At 43.0% G+C, this 21,998-nt stretch overlaps 2 protein-coding genes across 9 annotated transcripts in view; one reads left to right on the forward strand and one right to left on the reverse strand.

Moving 5' to 3' along the window:
• Window positions 1-5,152, reverse strand: part of fahd2a (fumarylacetoacetate hydrolase domain containing 2A) — a 45,570-nt gene extending 40,418 nt beyond the window's left edge. For 4 of the 6 annotated variants that reach the window (XR_010966491.1, XM_068001124.1, XM_068001128.1 and 1 more), the window contains exon 1: window positions 5,084-5,152. Coding sequence is in view for 4 of the 6 variants with exons in the window: in XM_068001124.1 (XP_067857225.1) it covers window positions 5,084-5,100 (17 nt within the window). In the remaining 2 variants the exon portion in view is untranslated. The remainder of the gene's footprint in view (window positions 1-5,083) is intronic. The other 2 variants (XM_068001126.1, XM_068001129.1) reach the window with 2 other exon arrangements.
• Window positions 3,788-21,998, forward strand: part of zgc:152830 (uncharacterized protein LOC767682 homolog) — a 37,229-nt gene continuing 19,018 nt past the window's right edge. Inside the window, exons 1-5 of one of the 3 annotated variants that reach the window (XM_068001121.1) lie at window positions 3,788-3,889; window positions 16,502-16,543; window positions 19,837-19,933; window positions 20,666-20,731; window positions 21,489-21,571. In XM_068001121.1, the coding sequence (XP_067857222.1) occupies window positions 3,813-3,889; window positions 16,502-16,543; window positions 19,837-19,933; window positions 20,666-20,731; window positions 21,489-21,571 (365 nt within the window). In that variant the 5' untranslated portion in view covers window positions 3,788-3,812. Of the gene's footprint in view, window positions 3,890-5,245; window positions 5,312-15,816; window positions 15,853-16,501; window positions 16,544-19,836; window positions 19,934-20,665; window positions 20,732-21,488; window positions 21,572-21,998 lie in introns of those variants that run through there. The other 2 variants (XM_068001123.1, XM_068001122.1) reach the window with 2 other exon arrangements.

The following is a 21,998-nucleotide window of genomic DNA, read 5'->3' on the forward strand; positions in this document are numbered from 1 at the left end:
GAATACGTGGCTTGAGAGATGGTGCAAGAGGGAGGGATTCAAATTCCTGGGCCATTGGAACCGGTTCTGGGGGAGGTGGGACCAGTACAAATTGGACGGTCTGCATCTGGGCAGGACTGGAACCAATGTCCTAGGGGGAGTGTTTGCTCGTGCTGTTGGGGAGGGTTTAAACTAATGTGGCAGGGGGATGGGAACCGATGCAGGAAGTCAGTGGGAAGTAAAGTGGTGACAGAAACAAAAGTAAGGGAGAGTGTACAAAACGTGACCGGACAGATGGTTTTAGACAGCAGGGCAAAGACCAAGGGAAGTATGGATTAAACTGCATTTATTTCAATGCAAGAAGTCTGATGGGCAAGGCAGATGAACTCAGGGCTTGGATGGGTACATGGGACTGGGATGTTATAGCTATTACTGAAACATGGCTAAGGGAGGGGCAGGACTGGCAGCTCAATGTTCCAGGGTACAGATGCTATAGGAAAGATAGAGCAGGAGGTAAGAGAGGAGGGGGAGTTGCGTTCTTGATTAGGGAGAACATCACGGCAGTCGTGAGAGGGGATATATCCGAGGGTTCGCCCACTGAGTCTATATGGGTAGAACTGAAAAATAAGAAGGGAGAGATCACTTTGATAGGATTGTACTACAGACCCCCAAATAGTCAATGGGAAATTGAGGAGCAAATATGTAAGGAGATTACAGACAGCTGCAAGAAAAATAGGGTGGTAATAGCAGGGGACTTTAACTTTCCCAACATTGACTGGGACAGCCATAGCATTAGGGGCTTGGATGGAGAGAAATTTGTTGAGTGTATTCAGGAGGAATTTCTCATTCAGTATGTGGATGGCCCGACTAGAGAGGGGGCAAAACTTGACCTCCTCTTGGGAAATAAGGAAGGGCAGGTGACAGAAGTGTTAGTGAGGGATCACTTTGGGACCAGTGATCATAATTCCATTAGTTTTAAGATAGCTATGGAGAATGATAGGTCTGGCCCAAAAGTTAAAATTCTAAATTGGGGAAAGGCCAATTTTGATGGTATTGGACAGGAACTTTCAGAAGTTGATTGGGTGAGTCTGTTGGCAGGCAAAGGGACGTCTGGTAAGTGGGAGGCTTTCAAAAGTGTGTTAACCAAGGTTCAGGGTAAGCACATTCCTTATAAAGTGAAGGGCAAGGCTGGTAGAAGTAGGGAACCTTGGATGACTCGGGAGATTGAGGCCCTAGTCAAAAAGAAGAAGGAGGCATATGACATGCATAGACAGCTGGGATCAAGTGGTTCCCTTGAAGAGTATAGAGATTGCCGGAGTAGAGTTAAGAGAGAAATCAGGAGGGCAAAAAGGGGACATGAGATTGCTTTGGCAGATAAGACAAAGGAGAATCCAAAGAGCTTCTACAAATACATAAAGGGCAAAAGAGTAACTAGGGAGAGAGTAGGGCCTCTTAAGGATCAACAAGGTCATCTATGTGCGGAACCACAAGAGATGGGTGAGATCCTAAATGAATATTGCACATCGGTATTTACGGTTGAGAAAGGCATGGATGTTAGGGAACTTGGGGAAATAAATAGTGATGTCTTGAGGAGTGTACATATTACAGAGAGGGAGGTGCTGGAAGTCTTAACGCGCATCAAGGTAGATAAATCTCCGGGACCTGATGAAATGTATCCCAGGACGTTATGGGAGGTTAGGGAGGAAATTGCGGGTCCCCTAGCAGAGATATTTGAATCATCGACAGCTACAGGTGAGGTGCCTGAAGATTGGAGGGTAGCAAATGTTGTGCCTTTGTTTAAGAAGGGCGGCAGGGAAAAGCCTGGGAACTATAGACCGGTGAGCCTGACATTTGTAGTGGGTAAGTTGTTCGAGGGTATTCTGAGAGACAGGATCGACAGGCATTTGGAGAGGCAGGGACTGATTAGGAACAGTCAGCATGGTTTTGTGAGTGGAAAATCATGTCTCACGAATTTGATTGAGTTTTTTGAAGGGGTAACCAAGAAGATAGATGAGGGCTGTGCAGTAGACGTGGTCTACATGGACTTTAGCAAAGCCTTTGACAAGGTACCGCATGGTAGGTTGTTACATAAGGTTAAATCTCACGGGATCCAAGGTGAGGTAGCCAATTGGATACAAAATTGGCTTGACGACAGAAGACAGAGGGTGGTTGTAGAGGGTTGTTTTTCAAACTGGAGGCCTGTGACCAGCGATGTGCCTCAGGGATCGGTGCTGGGTCCGCTGTTATTTGTTATTTATATTAATGATTTGGATGAGAATTTAGGAGGCATGGTTAGTAAGTTTGCAGATGACACCAAGATTGGTGGCATTGTGGACAGTGAAGAAGGTTATCTAGGATTGCAACGGGATCTTGATAAATTGGGCCAGTGGGCCGATGAATGGCAGATGGAGTTTAATTTAGATAAATGTGAGGTGATGCATTTTGGTAGATCGAATCGGGCCAAGACCTACTCCGTTAATGGTAGGGCGTTGGGGAGAGTTATAGAACAAAGAGATCTAGGAGTACAGGTTCATAGCTCCTTGAAAGTGGAGTCACAGGTGGATAGGGTGGTGAAGAAGGCATTCAGCATGCTTGGTTTCATTGGTCAGAACATTGAATACAGGAGTTGGGATGTCTTGTTGAAGTTGTACAAGACATTAGTAAGGCCACACTTGGAATACTGTGTACAGTTCTGGTCACCCTATTATAGAAAGGATATTATTAAACTAGAAAGAGTGCAGAAAAGATTTACTAGGATGCTACTGGGACTTGATGGTTTGACTTATAGGGAGAGGTTGGATAGACTGAGACTTTTTTCCCTGGCGAGTAGGAGGTTTCGGGGTGATCTTATAGAAGTCTATAAAATAATGAGGGGCATAGATAAGGTAGATAGTCAAAATCTTTTCCCAAAGGTAGGGGAGTCTATAACGAGGGGGCATAGATTTAAGGTGAGAGGGGAGAGATACAAAAGGGTCCAGAGGGGCAATTTTTTCACTCAAAGGGTGGTGAGTGTCTGGAACGAGCTGCCAGAGGCAGTAGTAGAGGCGGGTACAATTTTGTCTTTTAAAAAGCATTTGGACAGTTACATGGGTAAGATGGGTATAGAGGGATATGGGCCAAGTGCAGGCAATTGGGACTAGCTTAGTGGTATAAACTGGGCGACATGGACATGTTGGGCCGAAGGGCCTGTTTCCATGTTGTAAACTTCTATGATTCTATGAGTCATTGCCACTCCTAATAAGTGACAATTCACAGGTTGGTATTAACTCTAACAATAATAAAACAAGGTGCATTTAAATAGCACTCATCATGTCAGAAAGATGCTTTGCAGCACTTTATAGATCAATGGACATTGATCAGGAGAGAAAATCTAAGGTGGAATGGAATTAAGGAGTGGGGTTGAAAAATCTTCAGTTGGCTTTTGAAAGCAGAAGCAAGCTCCTGAAGGCAAAGGAATAGAATCATCGGCAGACACACGGCAGATGCAATTTAATGCAGATTAGTGTGTAGTGACGCACTTTAGGAGGAACAACATGGAGAGGCAGTATCATCTAAATGGTAATATTTTGAGGGGGGGTGCAAGAGCAGAGGGACCTGGGGGTACATATTCACAAATCTTTGAGGATGGCAGGGCAAGTTGATTCGGCGGTTAAGAAAGCATATGGGATACTTGGTTTTGTAAATAGGAGCATTGAATACAAAAACAAGGAAGTTCTGCTCAACCTTGACAAATCACTGATTAGGCCTCAGCTGGAGTATTGTGTACAATTCTGGGCACCACACTTTGGAAGGACGTCAAGGTCTTGGAGAGGGTGCAGAGGAGGTTTACCAGGATGAATCCAGGGACGAGGGACTTCAGTTATGTGGAGAGATTGGAGAAGCTGGGATTGTTCTCCTTCGAGCAGAGAAGGTTAGGGTAAGAACAAATAGAGGTATTCAAAATTATGAGGGGTTTTGATAGAGTAAGTAGGGAGAACCTGTTTCCTCTGGCAAGTGGGTGGGTAATCAGAGGTCATAGATTTAAAATAATTGGCAAAAGAACTAGTGGGGAAATGAGGAGACATTTTTTCAAACAGAGGGTTGTTAAGATCTGGAACACACTACCTGAAAGGCAGTGGGAGCAGATTTGGTAGAAACTTTCAAAAGACAACTGGTCATGTACTTGAAGAGAACTAATTTGCAGGGTTAGGGGGAAAAAGCTGGGGTGTGGGACGAAATTGGACAGCTCTTTCAAAGAGCCAGCACAGGCACAATTGACCTCCTTCTGTATTGTAAGATTCTATGATTCTGTAAATGATATTTTTATTGGTGTCTAACTCTATTCCCTGCGGTGTCCACTGGTCACGGGAGGGCCTCAATCGTACCAGTGGATACTGCATGGTCCCTCTCCAGGGTACGGACACAGGGGTAACGGCAATGTGAGGTTTTGAGCAGATAAGGATTTGGGCAATGTCATTCTGAATGAGTTGCATTTTTTGCAAGTTTGAAGCTGATTAGGAGAGCATTCGCAAAGTTGGAGCCTAGAGATGATAAAATTATGGATTAAGAGTCTCAAAAGCAGGAAGGGCCTGAGGTGTGAAGGTAATGGATGTGAGTAAAAAAACTCAGATCGCTATCAAGCAACACACTAAGGTTTTGCACTAACTGTCTTGGTTTGAGATGGTAGTCAAAGACATTGATTGGGGTTAAGTCCAGAAACACGTCGGATCTGATGGGAGCCAAAAATGGATGCCTTTACATTTGCTTACACTAGACAGAAGGCAATTTTGACTCCTCGCTTTAAAGTAGCCAAAGTTCAACAGCGCACCTTCCCTTGGCACACTGGTCGGAAGGATGACAAGCAACTATTTAGGCTGAGCCTTATATGAAGTGGTTCCTGTTTTATGCAATTGCTGATGTTTTTTTCTGAGGCCTTCTCCAAAGCCCTCTGCCTTGGCGCTTGTTCAATAAGATCAAAAAGTGAACCAGCTTTACATTCTCTGCAATACAAACCCTGTGGAGCGAATTAAACCGTGACTGGCAACGCTGGTAGACGAGAACTAGCTTAGAACCTTAACCTCTTGTCATTTCAATCCCAACACCGAGCAGTTCAAACACAGTTTACCTGCAGTGTGAGAACATCCAGATTTCACCACCAGCTTGTCAGCGCCAACAACACGAAGCCTGTGATTGACAGCAAGGGAATGGAACACCAGCCAATCACCACGGAGCACGGGCGGGCCTGGCGGAAGAGATCATAAATCCAAGCGGTGTGGAGGCGGGCTTTATATAGGCGGGGTTTCAATCGTCTTTTGTAGCGTGAGAGGATGGCGGGCGCGAGCGGTGAGCTGAGGTGAGCGCACGCAGAGCGGAGCCGTGATACTAAAGTGGCCGGTGATAATAATAATGTTGTTGTTGAGTGTGTTTGGGTTGCTGTTCTTTGAGTATCTGTTTCTGTCGTTGTGAAGTATTAATCTGGGGTCGGCTCACACAAAGTGTGTGTGTGAGAGAAAAAAAAAGAGATGGCGAGAATGTTCTGGAGGTGGAGGTTGTTTCGACCTGAGTCATTAAGCGGAATGGTGGTGCTGACTGCGGGCTGACACTATTGGCGGTTGAGTGTCAATAAAAGTTGTTTAAACTTATTGTCGACTCACTATCGATGAAATACAATAGCTCGGGCCATTGTACTCGATAGATAGTTTTACTGACCTCCTTAAGCATAAATGCTACTACCAACTACAAGCAATGCTTAACACACAATACTAACAATTACAAGCAATAACAAGACGCTACTTCTAAATTACAAGCAATAATCGAAACAGATATAGGTTTTTAGCAGTATAAGCTCAATAGCTGTGCCCTGGCTTCCTGTCAGCACTGATGTCGCATTGTCTTGAATTCTGACTAAACTCTGGTCTTCCATTGTTTTTACATATAACAATACATGAGAAATAGGAGAAGGCCATATGGCCCCTTGAGACTGCTTTGCCATTCAATCAGATCATGGCTGATCTTTGACCTCAACTCCACTTTCTTGTCTGATCCCCCATATCCCTTGATCCCCTGAGAGCCTAAAAATCTTTTGATCTCACCCTTGAATATACTCAATGACTCAGCATCCACAGCCCTCTGGGCTAGAGAATTCCAAAGATTCACTACCCTCTGAGTGAAGAAATTCCTCCTCATCTGTCTTAAATGGCTGATGCCTTACCCTGAGACTATGCCCCCTAGTTCTAGATTCTCCAGCCAGGGAAAACAATCTCTTGGCCTCTATCCTGTCAAGCCCCTTCACAATCTTGTATTTTTCAATGAGATCACCTCTTGTTTTTCTAAACTCGAGTGTATAGGCCCATTCCACTCAATTTCTCCTTGTAAGACAATGCTCTCATCCTGGGAATCAATCTAGTGAACCTTTGTTGCACTCCCAATAAGACAAGTCTATCCTTCCTTACATAAAGAGACCAAAACTGTACACAGTACTCCAGGTGTGGCCTCACCAAAGCTCTCTACAATTATAGCAAGACTTCTTTACTCTTGTACTCCAACCCCCTTGCAATGAAGGGCAACATACCATATGCCTTCCTAACTGCTTGCTGTACCTGAATGCTAACTATTTTGTGTATGAGGACACCCAAATCTCTCTGAACACATTTAATAGTTTCTCACTTTTTAAAAAAAAATTCTGTTTTTCTATTCTTCCTACCAAAGTGAATAACTGTGCATTTCCCCACATTATACTCCAGCTTCCACCTTCTTGCCACTCACTTAACCTGTCTATATCCCTTGGCAGACTCTGTGTCCTCCTCACAGCTTACTTTCCCACTGAGCTTTGTATTGTCAGCAAACTTGGATAGGTTACACTCTATCCCTTCATCTGATTCATTAATATAGATTGTAAATAGCTGAGGTCTAAGCACTGATCCTTGTGGCACCTCACTAGGTAAATCCTGCCAACCTAAAAATGATCAGTTTATCTCCACTCTCTACTGTTTTAGGTCTGTTAACCAGTCCTCCATCCATGCTAATATATTACGCCAAACCCCATCAGCCCTTATCTTGTCTAACAACCTTTTTATGTGGCACCAATATATTTGTGTGTGTGTGTGAATGTCTTGCACAGTTTCCACCCCCCCCCCCCCCCCCCCGCTTCGTCCTCTTCAGTGTGCCTGTGAGACACTGTCATTCTTCGTATAAAGATGTTCTTAATTCTTGGACATTTGATGTACTGGGTTTGATATATCATGATCTCACCCACCAGACAAAGGATGCTTCACATCTCAGAGGGCTGTCTTATGGCAGACCTTGAAGCTAATAACATGAAACTTCCCTTGGAAATTGCAAGTCTGCAGTTTTTTAAAAGCTGGACTTGCAGCTTTAAGTTATAAATGCCCCCATGATTCCTTGTTGCCCTGTTAGCCTAGTTTCCCAAAGCATGCTGGATAAAGATACTGGGTTCCTCTCTCTCAGCGGCTCCTAACTTTTCTTCTGTTACCATATAGTGTAGGTGTGTGTACTTGTAAAGAGATATTTGTCACATCAGGCTGTAGTACAATGTTTTGAAGATTAAACTGCTGGAAAGATGCATGAATCTCTGAAAGCAGTTTACCATGTAGTTTGTGGTTTAATATGCTCAACCTGTTGGGAGATTGGGGTGGTCTTCAAGTTGTGGCTCTGTCTTAACACAAACTAACAACAGCATAAGATTCCAAATGTATCCAATGGGTATTTTGTGAAGTCTTTTGAAGGGGAGAAGGAGAAATAATCCAAAGTTCTGATGAAAAATTAATTTGTCGGTTCTCTCCACAGATGCTATGTTTCCCACATTTTTTGTTGTGCTTTTTTGTAATTTTTGCTTTTCTTTATCCAAAGTACCTTGTTGATTCCAAATTATTTAGAATTTTGGAGAGCTTTCATCTGTAAACTGCCAGTTGATAGTTAAATTGTTTCATGGTGTCTTTGTAATCCTCTAGTCTTGAGGGGAGGTGAGTGTGGAAGAGAATCTTTCAAGTCTGACTTTATTTTGCAACCGCAGTAGAGGGGAGTTGAGGCCAAAAATTTGCAGAATTGAAACTAACCTTGCAGGCAGCAACTATTATGGTTTTGTTTTTGTGGCCTTGTCCTTTTGGACTTGTGATGAAATGCAAGATTGCTCCATGTAATACAATTTTTTTACTTTGATATTCCGTGTAATGTAGGGTCAGAACTTAATTGCGGGGGGGAGGAGGGGATTGTAATGCTTATGTATCTTGCTCAGAGGTTATCATTAGTGATTTTGGGGGGGAGAAATGTATAGTTTTAACTTTGGGTAACTGGCCCTTTCCTGTGCCTGTTCCCTACTCCTCTAGTGCCTTCTCGTTGGTCTTGCATGTTGAAAGAGAAAATGTGGACTGAATGGTGAAGTAGTTGGAGGATAGGTTTGTTGGTCTGAAATTGATGATCTACACTGACAACTTCCAACCCCTGCAAAGTGGCAATTAACAGAGTAAACATAATGCTGAGCTATACTTATGAATCCTTTGCCATTCCTTCCCAAGATGTGCTTGGCAAACATAACCATGCCATTCTTGAGATTATTTATGTCAGCAATGTTGCCTTCACCTATTCAATGCATGAAATCCTTTTCATGCTCTGAATAATTGGGATCTATATTACATAGAAACATAGAAAATAGGAGCAAGAGTAGGCCTTTCAGTCCTGCTCTGCCATTCAAAATGATCATGGCTGATCGTTGAACTCAGGACTCTGTCCTGCTTTTTCCCCATATCCCTTGACCATTAAGAAATATATCTATCTATCTCCTTTTTGAATACATCTAATGACTTGGCCTCCACTGCCTTCTGTGGTAGAGAATTCCACAGGTTCACCACCCTCAGTGAAGAAATTTCTCCATCTCCGTTCTAAATGGCATACCTCATATCCTGAGACACTGACCTGGTTCTGGACTCCCCAGCCATCGGGAACATCCTCCCTGCATCTAGTCTGTCTAGTCCTGTTAGAATTTTGACATCACCTCTCATTCTTCTAAACTCTAGTGAATATCGGCCTAGTCGACCCAATCTCTCCTCATACGTCAGTCCTGCCATCCCAGGAGTCAGTCTGGTAAACCTTCGTTGCACTCCCTCCATAGCAAGGACATCCTTCCTCCAGAAAGGAGACCAAAACTGCACACAATACTCCAGATGTGGTCTCACCAAGGCCCTGTATAACTGCAGTAAGACATCCCTGTTCCTGTACTCAAATCCTCTTGCAATGAAGGCCAACATACCATTCGCCTTCCTGACTGCTTGCTGCACCAGAATGCTCTCTTTCAGCGACTGGTGTACAAGGACACCCAGGTTTTGTTGCACCTCCCCTTTTCCCAATCTATCACCATCAGATAATCTGCCTTTCTGTTTTTGCAATCAAAGTGGATAACCTCACATTTATCCATGTTATACTGCATCTGCCATGTTCTTGCCCACTCACCCAACTTGTCTAAATCATATTGGGAGCCTCTTTGCATCCTCCTCACAGCTCACATTCCACCCCAGCTTTGTGTCATCTGCAAACTTGGAAATGTTACATTTAGTTCCCTCATCCAAATCATTGATATATATTGTGAATAGCTAGGGCCCAAGCACTAGTCACTGCCTGCCACCCGGAAAAAGACCCGTTTATTCCTACTCTCTCTTTCCTGTCTGTCAACCAATTCTCAATCCATGCCAGTATATTCCACGCCCCCCCCCCCACCCCCCAAATCCCAAGTGCTTTAATTTTGCACACTAACCTCTTGTGTGGGACCTTATCAAAAGCCTTCTGAAAATCCAAATACACCACATCCATTGGTTCTCCCCTATCTATTCTACTGGTTAACTCCTCAAAAAAACTCCAGTAGATTTGTTCAGCATGATTTCCCTTTCATAAACCCATGCTGACTTTGTCCAATCCCATTGATGCCCTCCATGTTCTGTAATCACATCTTTTATAATAGACTCCAGCATTTTCCCAATGACTGATGTTGGGCGAACTGGTCTGTAATTCCCTGTTTTTTCTCTCCCTTTTTTAAATGGTGGGGTTACGTTTGCTACCCTCCAATCTGTAGGAACTGTTGCAGAGTCTATAGAATTTTGGAAGATGACAACCAATGCATCCACGATTTCCAGGGCCACTTCCTTTAGTACTCTGGGATGTATATTATCAGGCCCTGGGGATTTGTCAGCCTTTAGCCCCATTAATTTCCCTACCACTTTTTTTACTGATACTGGTTTCCTTCAGTTCCTGCCTCTCTAGACCCTTGGTTCTCTAACATTTCCGGGAGGTTATTTGGGTCCTCCTTTGTGAAGACAGAACCGAAGTATGTGTTTAATTGTTCTGCTATTTTTGTTCCCCATTATAATTTTCCCCATTTCTGACTGTAAGGGACCGACATTTGTCTTCACTCATCTTTTTCTTGACCTATTTATGGAAGCTTTTGCAGTCAGTTTTTATGTTCCCTGCTAGTTTACACTCATACTCCTATTTTTCCCCTCTTGATCAATCTTTGTCCTCCTTTGCTGAATTCTGAACTGCTCCCAATCCTCAGGCTTGCTGCTTTTTCTGGCAATTTTATATGTCTCCTCTTTGGATATAATACTATCCCTAATTTCTTTTGTAAGCCATGGTTGAGCCACCTTTCCTGTTTTATTTTTGTAATTCCTGCACACCTTCTTTAAATATTAGCCATTGCCTATCCACCGGCATCCCTTTTAGTAAAGTTCCCCAATCTATCATAGCCAACTCGCATCTCATACTTTCATAATTTCCTTTATTTAGATTCAGGACCCTGGTTTCAGATTCAACTACTTCTCTCTCCATCTTAATGAGGAATTCTATCATGTCGTGGTCGCTGTTCCCTCAGGAAACCCGCACAACAAGATTGTTCATTAATCCTTTCTCATTGCACGATACCCAGTCGAGCATCGCGTGTTCTCTAGTTGGTTCCTCAACGTATTGGTCTAGAAAACCATCACGTACACGCTCCAGGAATTCCTCCCCCACAGTATTATTGCTAATTTGCTTTGACCAATCCATGTGTAGATTAAAGTCATCCATGATTATAGTTTTACCTTTCTTGCATGCATCTCTAATTTCCTGTTTAATGCCCTCCCCTACATCTCCACTGCTGTTTGGGGGCCTATAGACAACCCCCACCAACGTTTTCTGCCCTTGGTGTTTCTTGGCTCCACCCATACAGATTGCACATTGTGATTTTCCGAGCCAATATCCTTCCTCACTACTGCATTGATTTCCTCCTTTACTAACAACGCTGCCCCACCTCCTTTCCCTTTTTGCCTGTCCTTCCTAAATATTGAATACCCCTGGATGTTCTGTTCCCATCCTTGGTCACCCTGCAGCTATGTCTCTGTAATCGCAACTGTATCATAACTGTTCATATCTATCTGCGCTGTTAATTCATCTACCTTATTGCGAATGCTCCGCGCATTAAGGCACAATGCCTTGAGACTTTTTTTAAGATTGCTAGTCATCTTAGTTTTATTTTGCACTATGACCCTATTTGTTTTTCCACCCTAGTTTTCTCTGCCTTCCACTATTGCTTCTTCCCTTTCTGTCTTTTGTTTCTATCCTTGTTTTCTCCCCGCTCAGGTTCCCATCCCCCTGTTATTCTAGTTTAAACCTTCCCCAACAGCACTAGCAAACACGTTTGCGGCCTCAAACGCCTATCTGTTCCCCTTACAATTGAATCCTGTATCAATATAGCCCTGCCACTCTTGTTGCTCCCCTACTGTGCAGCAGAGCCACCCGTGGCGCCACAAACTCTGCTCTTGCTGCTTTCCCCTGATACACTGCTTTGGATACTGTTGGCTTATCACTTTGAGAGGGAGATGGCCCCAGGGGACTCCTGCTCTTCCTGTCTAGTCCTTTTACTCTGCCTGACGGTCACCCATTTCCTTTCTGCCTGCATAATCTTTACCTGTGACCACCTCACTGAACGTGCTATCCACGATAATCTCAGCATCGCAGATGCTCCACAGTGAATCCACCCACAACTCCAGCTCCGAAATGCAGTTAGCCAGTAGCTGCAGCTGGACGCACTTCCTGCACAGATGGTTGCCAGAGACACCTGTAGTATCCATGACTTCCCACATATTGCATCCTGATTTGGTGTCATCAAAATACTCCTCATAGTCAGTCGATTGAAGAATTGATATTTTGTCATGGGGGAGGAAGGATGGGAAAGGCAGACACAACAGGCTTCAAATGAACATTCCTTTCCCGAAGTTCAGTTTTGTTACAACATGTAGATGCTATATATGTAGGTTTGTAGAAGACTTAACTGAATCGAACTAAACAGAATTTATTCTTGTCCTAATTGGCATCTATTCATTACTTCATTGACACTTCTCACAGATCATTATCTCAGCTCAACAACAACAGCTTGCATTTATATAGTGCCGTTAATGTAGTAGAACATCCCATGGCACTTCACAGGCGCGTTATCAGACAAAATTTGACACTGAGCCACATTAGGATAGGTGACCAAAATCTTGAAGAGGTAGGTTTTAAGAAGCGTCTTAAAAGGAGGAGAGAGGTGGAGAGTTTCAGGAGGGAATTCCAGAACTTGGTGCCCAAGTAGCTGAAGGCATGTCCACCAGTGGTGGGGTGATGGAAATTGGGGATGCATGAGATGCCAGAATTAGAGAAATGCAGAGATCAGAGTTGCAGGGCTGTAGAAGATTAGAGGTAGGAAGAATGAGGCCACAAACTCCTGGGAAAATAGATAAATGGGGTAGAGGAGCAGACGGATCTTGGGGTAGAGATACACAAATCACTAAGTAGTGACGCAGTTTAATAAGGCCATAAGGAAAACCAAGCACTGGGGTTCATTTCCAGAGGGATAGAATTGAAAAGCAGAGAAGTTGTTAAACCTGCATAGAAACTTGGTTAGATCACACTTGGAGTACTGTGAGCAGTTCTGGTCGACATATTATAGAAAGGATATTGAGGCATTGGCAAAGGTGCAAAACCTTTTTTACTAGGATGATACCAGAGCTGAGAGGATAGACCTAATTAGGAAAGATTGAAAAGGCTGGGGCTCTCTTTTGAAAAGGGAAGACTGAGGGGTGACATGATAAAGGCCTTGAAGATTATAAAAAGGTTTGATCGGGTAGATGTAGAGATGATGTTTCCACTTGGAGAGACTGGAACTGGGGGCCATAAATATAAGGTAGTCACTAAAATTCAAGAGGGCATTGAATCACAATGTGCAATCTGTATGGGTGGAGCCAAGAAACACCAAGGGCAGAAAATGTTGGTGGGCGTTGTCGATAGGCCCCCAAACAGCAGTGGAGATGTCGGGGAGGGCATTAAACAGGAAATTAGAGATGCATGCAAGAAAGGTAAAACTATAATCATGGATGACTTTATCCAGAGTGGTTAGAATGTAGGGTAGTTGAGGTGCCTAACATAGATGCATTGAAGGGGAAGCTCGATAAGCACATGAGAGAGAAAGGAATAGAAGGATATGCTAATAGGGTTAGATTAAGAGTGGGAGGGAGGAGACTTGTGTGGAGCATAAACACTAGCATGGACCCGTTGGGCCAAATGGCCGGTTTCTGTGCTGTACGTTCTATGTAATTCTTTGGCACTCTGGTCCTCTAGTCTGAACATGAAGATTTGAAGTTAAATATATCTACCATTTTCATTCTTTAAAAGGATAGTGGGAGCGGTGGTCCTGTTGGAGTGCTGGGGGAGATAGTTTGCTGTTGAGTGTGGAGACCTTTCATCAGAATATAGTTCTGGTGGGGGAGGGGACTGCACACTTTGCATTGGCCTGTTTTTGTTTTTCTTTCCTGTGGCACCAATGCATTCATTGTTTTCCTAACCCAATATTCCAGTGTTCATTACCTTGTACTAAGCTCTGTTCTGACCTAAAATAAATGTATGCATGCTTTGTTTCCATATCCCTTTATATCCTCTTTCCTTCAACTGCTTGTCTAACCTCTTAAAAGTTGACTGTCTCTGATTCAATTACTGACTCCAATAATGCATCCCACAGCCGTATAACTTTTTTCTTAAAACAAACATTTCTCCTGCTTTGTCTTACTTCTCTTCCATTTAATCTTATGTTCCCATAAAAAGAAATGGCCTGGCACAGGACTTTAAAGCAGTGTGGTTGTGTGTAGTGCAGTTTATTGTGCTTATTTGAGGTAGAAACAATTCAGTTGTCAGTAAGGTGGATAGACAATACAAATGGCTATAGTTGAAGACTGCTTAAGTCCAGAAAGCAAGCAAGATTTACAAGTGAAAACTGTTGCATCTCTTCATAATTTTACACTTCAATCACTCTGCAATCTCCATTTTTTTTAACAGAAACAGGAAGGACTCTGATGGTATTTTAAACTTTAGGAAAAGTTGAAGCAAGCTCAGTTGGCTTTTAAAGAATACTTCAAAGGCTAATGGTATTTTGCTGAAACTCTAATGTTCCACATTACTCTTTATGCTGGAAACTGCTTATTATAAAGCCTAGTATAGTGGTGGGTGTGTGACAGGGTTTCATATTGAGGGTTGTTTTAAAAAATTATTGTTCGGGCATTGCTGGCAAGGCTGGTGTTTATTGCCCATCCATAGTTGCCTAGAGAAGGTGCTGATGGGTTGTCTGCTTGAACCTCTGCTCTCAATTGATTTGATGCAACTGAGGTGCTTGCTCGGCTACTTCAAAGGGCAATTAAGAGTCACCACATTTGTGTGGGACTGGAATTGAATATAGGCCAGACAAAGGGTGGCAGGCTTCCTTCCCAAGGACATTAGTGGACCGTTTGAGGTTTTAAAACAAAATGACAATTTATGGTCACTTTTTATTTCTTGTCTGCCATCGTGTGATTTGAACTAACATTCTCTGGATCACTAGTCCAATAACAAACACTACACTACCAGTTTCTTGTTTGGTTTTCTTGTCCTAAATTGATGGCAAATTCACAGATCCAAGGAGTACATCTGTCTTAATTGCAGCCTTCTGCCACCTTCTCGCAGCTCTGTGTGCAAGAAAGAGGCCCTGAGAAATCATCTACATTTAACCTTTAAATGGCATCAGCTGGCCATACAAATCCTGGCCTTCCATTTCACATTAACATAATGAACACCAGTAAAAGTGACTTCCAGCCCTCCTCTTAGGACCTTTGTTAATGGTGTCTTGCTAAGAAATCTAGCGAGTCTTGTCTTGCACTACCTACAGTGACAGTGTGACAGTATTTGACACTTAATGTAGATTATGAAAGTTTCTTAGTTGGGAATCAATTCAGTTACTAATCTGTTTCACAACTGACTTTTTAACTAAACTCTGATAATGCAATTTATTGCAGTTGTAAATCTTGCATGCTTTCTGAACTTCAGTCTTGAAATGCAGCCATTTACATTGTCTATCTACATTACTGATCAACTTCTTTCTCGTCTAGATTGACCACCACGTAAATTGCACTATATACATATGGACACACTACTTTGAAGTCCTGTGCAAGGCAGGATAAATGGATGCAATGTCCAAAAGCAATAACAAAATTATCATTAGATTTTTGTTCACTTGCTGTGGATTAGAGGCCACTGTCTTAAGAGTGCATTTGAAGTTTGGGCCAAGGACTATGGGCACAGTCTCTGATTGTTTATATTGGTAGAGTAGGAATGGTGCAATCTCTGCAATGGAGAGATTACATCTGTTGTCACTTAGGCCTGATGTTTTAAGAAATAACTCCTTGTTAGCTTGGCTGAATTGGTATTCTTGCCTGAGTCAGAAAGGTGAGAGTTCACCAGGACTTAAGTACATAATCTAGGCTAACATTCCAGTGTTGTACTGAGGGAGTTTTATGTTGTTGGCAGTGTCTTCGAGATGAACCATAAAAGCAGGAACCAGTTTCTGTTCAGGTATGGTAAGTTTGAAGGAGAGCATGCTATCCCAGCCAATGTTTTTCCTTCAGCTAACTCCACCAAAAATAGATCAACTTGTTTCTTTTCACTTGCTGTGTAAGGCCTTTTTGTGTGCAAATTGGTTGCTGCATTTATTCACTTTAATAGGGATTGTGCTTCAAAAAGCAATGCAGTTGTGAAGTGCTTTGATATCCTGAGGCATTATATAAATGCCATCTCTTGTGTCCATATGCTTCAACTTTGATTTTGTTCATTCAATCTCAAATTGCTCCCACAAGTAATGACAAATCTGTAACCACAAGCATTTCACCCCAGTATTGAAAAGCTCAAAATGCTCTCTGCAGACACAGCCACATTGGAAGGGGAAACAAATCTATAATTTCAGCCCTGAGTCTCTTTAAGTTCAAATGGACAAATGAAAACCTAATGCAGCCCCCACCATCATACTTAACTGAAATCTTATTGACAGCACTGCTTCTATGTTGGTCTGCTATGCTTGTCCGTTGAAATATAATAACGTTTCAGGTAACCACTTCCCTGAATTCAGGAAGCTGAGACTTTGGTCATTTGTTTTCATTGGCCAACTGGCATAATATAATTCCAGATGCCAATTCTGATTTTTTTGAAAATTTCTTGTATCTTGCAGAGTTCCGGAAATTGTCTTCACAACTCGATTGCAAGCCAAACTGTGAGTATAATATTGATATTCAAGGTTGATATTGCCTCTTATGCTAATTGTACTGTGCACCTTTTTAACTTGTTCAAACCATCTGTTGCTCTCTTGCTTGTGGTAAAAGAACCAAATTCAAAATTAATGACATTCACGACCTGTTCCTCACCAGACATAGTTCATTATAAGAAGTCTGTTTAGTTGCTTCAACTTCATCTGTAAGCAGGTTAAGTCTCGATGTAACTGGATTGCTAAAAAGAAATAGGATGGGACATATTAACCATTCAAAGTTTACTGGATTCAGGGATAACACTAGAGGATTGGAAGGCAACTTATGTTGAATTGTTCTTTTAACCTTCAACTACAAGACAAATTGGGCTTTGGTAATCTCAGAAGGAGGGGACAATCTGTTTTGGTATTGATTGTGGATGAATGTTGGCCAGGATACCCAGAGAATGCCCTGCTCTTCATACCGTGCCATCGGATTTTTAATCCCTCAACTGGACAGATGGACTTTAGTTTTGTGTCTTGTGAAAGATGAATTAAGTTTGGAGGTGATGTATGGCTTAAGTGTTTCAGCAGCAGTAAGGGTGAAGTGGAGTTTGATGTGATGTGCAAAGCTCAGCCCAGTCAAATGTGTTGCACATTATTGGAGTCAGCCTGAATGAGCTACCAGGGAGAAGTAGATTAGAGTGGGGGAGCTAAGGTGTGACATTTTGAGGTGCAGGGTGACTGGTTTTGCCAGTGTTGGGTTGAAGAAACTTGCTTATCCAGGACTAGATGTCAGTTCAAGTCAGGCAGTGGCGAGATGGCCCATGAGTCAAGGTGATGGGCAGCAGTCGGTCTGGGTGTGATTGGCATAAATGGAAGTTGGCCCCATGTCTATCAATCATGTCTCAAGGTGCACAGTATGCAGAAAGATAATGCATTAAAATGTACCAAGTTACGGATTGTTTTTTTATATTCGTTCATGGGATGTGGGTGTCGCTGGAAAGGCCAGCATTTATTGCCCTTGAGAAGGTGGTGGTGAGCTGCCTTCTGGAACCGCTGCAGTCTGTGGTGAAGGTTCTCCCACAGTGCTGTTAGGTAGGGAGTTCCAGGATCTTGACCCAGCGACGTTGAAGGAACGGCGATATATTTCCAAGTCGGGATGGTGTGTGACTTGGAGGGGAACGTGCAGGTGGTGGTGTTCCCATGTACCTACAGCCCTTGTCCTTCATGGTGGTAGAGGTCACAGGTTTGGGAGGTGCTGTTGAAGAAGCCGTGGCGAGTTGCTGTAGTGCATCCTGTGGATGGTACACACTGCAGCCACAGCACGCCAGTGGTGAAGGGAGTGAATGTTTAGGGTGGTGGATGGGGTGCTAATCAAGCGGGCTGCTTTGTCCTGGATGGTGTCGAGCTTCTTGAGTGTTGTTGGAGCTGCACTCATCCAGGCAAGCGGAGAGTATTCCATCACACTCCTGACTTGTGCCTTGTCGATGGCGGAAAGGGTTTGGGGAGTCAGGGGGTGAGTCACTTGCTGCAGAATACCCAGCCTCTGACCTGCTGTTGTAGCCACAGTATTTGTGGCTGGTCCAGTTAAGTTTCTGGTCGATGGTGACCCCCAGGATGTTTGTGTGGGATTTGGTGATGGTAATGCTGTTGAATGTAAGGGGAGGTGTTCATTGCATTGTGCAAATGTTACTTGCCACTTATCAGCCCAAGCCTGGATGCTGTCCAGATCTTGCTGCATGCGGACACGGACTGCTTCATTATCTGAGGGCTTGCGAATGGAACTGAACACTGTGCAATCATCAGCAAATATCCCCATTTCTGACCTTATGATGGAGGGAAGGTCATTGATGAACCAGCTGAAGATGGTTGGGTCAAGGACACTGCCCTGAGGAACTCGTGCAGCAATGTCCTGGGGCTGAGATGATTGGCCTCCAACAAGCACTACCACCTTCCTTTGTGCTAGGTATGACTCCAGCCACTGGAGAGCTTTCCCCCTGACTTCAATTTTACTGGGGCTCCTTGGTGCCACAGTCGGTCAAATGCTGCCTTGATATCAAGGGCAGTCACTCACCTCCCCTCTGGAATTCAGCTCTTTTGTCCATGTTTGGACCAAGGCTGTAATGAGGTCTGGAGCCGAGTGGTCCTGGCAGAACCCAAACTGAGCATCGGTGAGCAGGTTATTGGTGAGTAAGTGCCGCTTGATAGCACTGTCGATGACAACTTCCATCGCTTTGCTGATGATTGAGAGTAGACTGATGGGGCGGTAATTGGCCGGATTGGATTTGTCCTGCTTTTTGTGGACCTGCGATGGTGGGGATATCAGGAGGAGGCCGAGATGGATCATCCACTCGGCACTTCTGGCTGAAGATGGATGGAAACGCTTCAGCCTTGTCTTTTGCACTCGTCCTGGGCTCTGCCATCATTGTGGATGGGTATGTTTACAGAGCCTCCTCCTGTTAGTTGTTTAATTGTCCACCACCATTCACGACTGGATATGGCAGGACTGCAGAGTTTTGATCTGATCCGTTGGTTGTGGAATCACTTAGCTCTGTCTGTAGCATGTTGCTTCTGCTGTTTAGCATGCATGTCGTCCTGAGTTGCTTCACCAGGTTGGCACCTCATTTTTAGGTACTCCTGGTGCTGCTCCTGGCATGCTCTTCTACACTCCTTATTGAACCAGGGTTGATCCCCTGGCTTGTTGGTAATGATAGATTGAGGAATATACCAGCATGAGGTTACAGATTGTGCTGGAATACAATTCTGCTGCTGATGGCCCACAGCCCCTCATGGGCGCCCAGTTTTGAGCTGCTAGATCTGTTCTAAATCTATCCCATTTAGCACGGTGGAAGTGCCACACAACACGTTGGATGGTGTCCTCAGTGCCCTGGATCTTGCCTCTGAAGAGAAATATTTATTGATTGGCTCCTGCAATAAATACAGTTTTCCTTTCTTATAAATACTGGATTTGGTGTGCCCAGCTTCAGTATGCCCTTTCACAAGCTAGAGCTGTAAATAAATATATGGCTGCTTCAATTTATTTTTAGTTTCAACCAGAAAAATTTGGGAACTTTTGCAGCTTTTGGAGAGAAGATGGGATTTGCAAACGGCTAATCCAGTCAGTCATAAATGCAACATGAGACTGTTTTCCTTTCTAACTTGTGGGTGTTGTTTACTTGAGTGACTTGCAGTAAGCTGATGTTGTTTCAGCCTCACACTATTATCCAGCTCATTAAATGTTGAGCCAATTCTACAGTTGAAATTTCTATTTGTGCTAAGTGTAAGTAAGCATAATTTTAATTTGACTTTTTTGTGTATAGGCCAGCATTTGATGGTGTCGTCTTAGTAACAAATACTATTGACAAGCTTTCTGGAGATCTACAATGTTTGAAGATTCCACTCAGCCACTACAAATCTGTAAGTACAGGAATATTTTTACGCTCTAAAAATGACTCCAGACATGCGCTCTGTACTTTGGCATTCATAACAATGTTCCGTTGGACTGAGGTGGGAGTGTGACTCACTCTGATTACTGATAAAAACCACTTTACACTCCTTTTGAGTGCTGGCATTAAAATGCCTTAACAGTACCAAATTATCTGCATTGGACTTTCCATTTAGGAGAGGGGAAAAGAAAAGTTATCTTCATGTGAAGATTGTCTTGATTAAAAATGCTTGTGAAGTTATTGCAGAAATACAGATTGGGGGCGAAAGATCAATAAGATGAGGAAGGCACATCCTAGGAAATTCCTCACTGCTCATGTGGTTAAACGACTCAACTTTGACCTGAAGGGCGACGACTGTACATTCAAATCTGACAATATTACCCAAGCCCAATTAATTGATTTGTAGATGAAGGTTAAAAAAGCACTTGTTGGACTTAAAAGTCCTGCATTTCATGAAGTAGAGGCATTCATATTGCACATAACTGTTACTAGCATTCTTGTGCATCTTTCGAACTACTTTCCCTTCAGGTTTCTGGCAGTAGCAGGCTGCATCTGATCTGTTAACTAGCAACTGAACAGCTATCATTTCTGGAAGCAGGCCTGATGTCCCCACTGGGGCTGCTTCTGCTTTCCTTCTTGGAAGGGCTTGTTTAATGTAAGTGATCTGTTCTCGGTGAATGACTATAAAATTGCTGTCTTCCAGATCGATGCTTCAGTCGAAGAGGAAGTGGTCTTGGTCCATGCTCCTGATCTTCCAGGAGCTAGATTGGTGAGTGTGTGTTTATGGTGGTATCAGTTCTTCTTGCCTTGCAAAAATTTGCACAGCACATGCAGGGGTCCCAGATGCCAGTGTTGTATGCTGGTACTCTATTCTGTTTTTGTTTTATTTTAATATGAACAAGCTGACCATAACAGACTGGAAAATTGTGGACAGATAAGAGAAAGGAAATCGTCCCTTCCCATTCCTGAAAATTCACCAAACTGTGGACTTGTAACCAAGTGCTCCTATCACCTCACAAATGCATGGATAAACCTCACCCACTTTTGCTGTTGAGGTTTGCTTGTTTTCCCTTTTTTTTTCATCTTGGGGTTCAGACAACTAACATTTTCCTCTTCATGGAACATCTAACAATACAGGATGAAGTAAAATAGTACAACTAAACATAAGATCACAAGATAACTATGGATGAAGAAAATCATTTGGACCATCATTCATCTTTGGCCCATACCCTATAAAAAATCTTTCGTTGCAACCGTTTGTATTTAAGGATCTTTCAGTCTCCATTGACTTTTTAAAAAGTCAATATTCATTGGTGATGTGGGGCTGTACAAAAGTGTCACCACACTAGATAATCACTGGACAAATTAGAATGGAGCTTCAATATTTAGTTATTGGTAATGTAGAACTTTATTGGAATCACTATGCTGGGAAACAGGGAAGGAATATTACAGTATAAAATTTTGGACATGACTTCCTCCAACTGATTTGAGATAATTGTGAATCTCTCAAACTTCTTTTCATGCAGATCTTTGCACCAACGGGACCCCTGAACCGAGATTATGATGATGTGCGGAGATTCAGTGATGCAGCTGTCAGTGGCATCAAGCGGTATGTGATCCAGTGGCATGAACAGTCAATCTTAGTCTATGTGTTGTATTTTTCCATTTGCTGTAAGAAATTGGTCTTTTTATTTGCTGTGATAGTTCTGAAATTGTGGAAATCTGGTGGTCTCAACAGTTTACTGAAAGCAATTAAAAGCATTGTCTTGGGAGTTTTACAGTACTTGTGTTCCTTCATGGAGGAAACTGGTCTGTACAAAGGATACTGGTATTGGTGAGGCTACATTCCAGCTTTCTTCTACCCATATTATAATCAGACCTCACCAGCTGAAAGGCTTTGATGGTCAAGGTACAGAAGGAATGTTTCCCAGCATCGAGCACATACCATACTTGCACATCCCAAAGTGAGAAGATTTCCATTCCCTATTGATATTCTGTGCCTTGATAAATCATGAGGTTAGGACCAATTCTGAAAT

Source organism: Heptranchias perlo, chromosome 20 (assembly GCF_035084215.1).
Source record: "Heptranchias perlo isolate sHepPer1 chromosome 20, sHepPer1.hap1, whole genome shotgun sequence".
In the NCBI taxonomy this organism is placed as follows: domain Eukaryota; kingdom Metazoa; phylum Chordata; class Chondrichthyes; order Hexanchiformes; family Hexanchidae; genus Heptranchias; species Heptranchias perlo.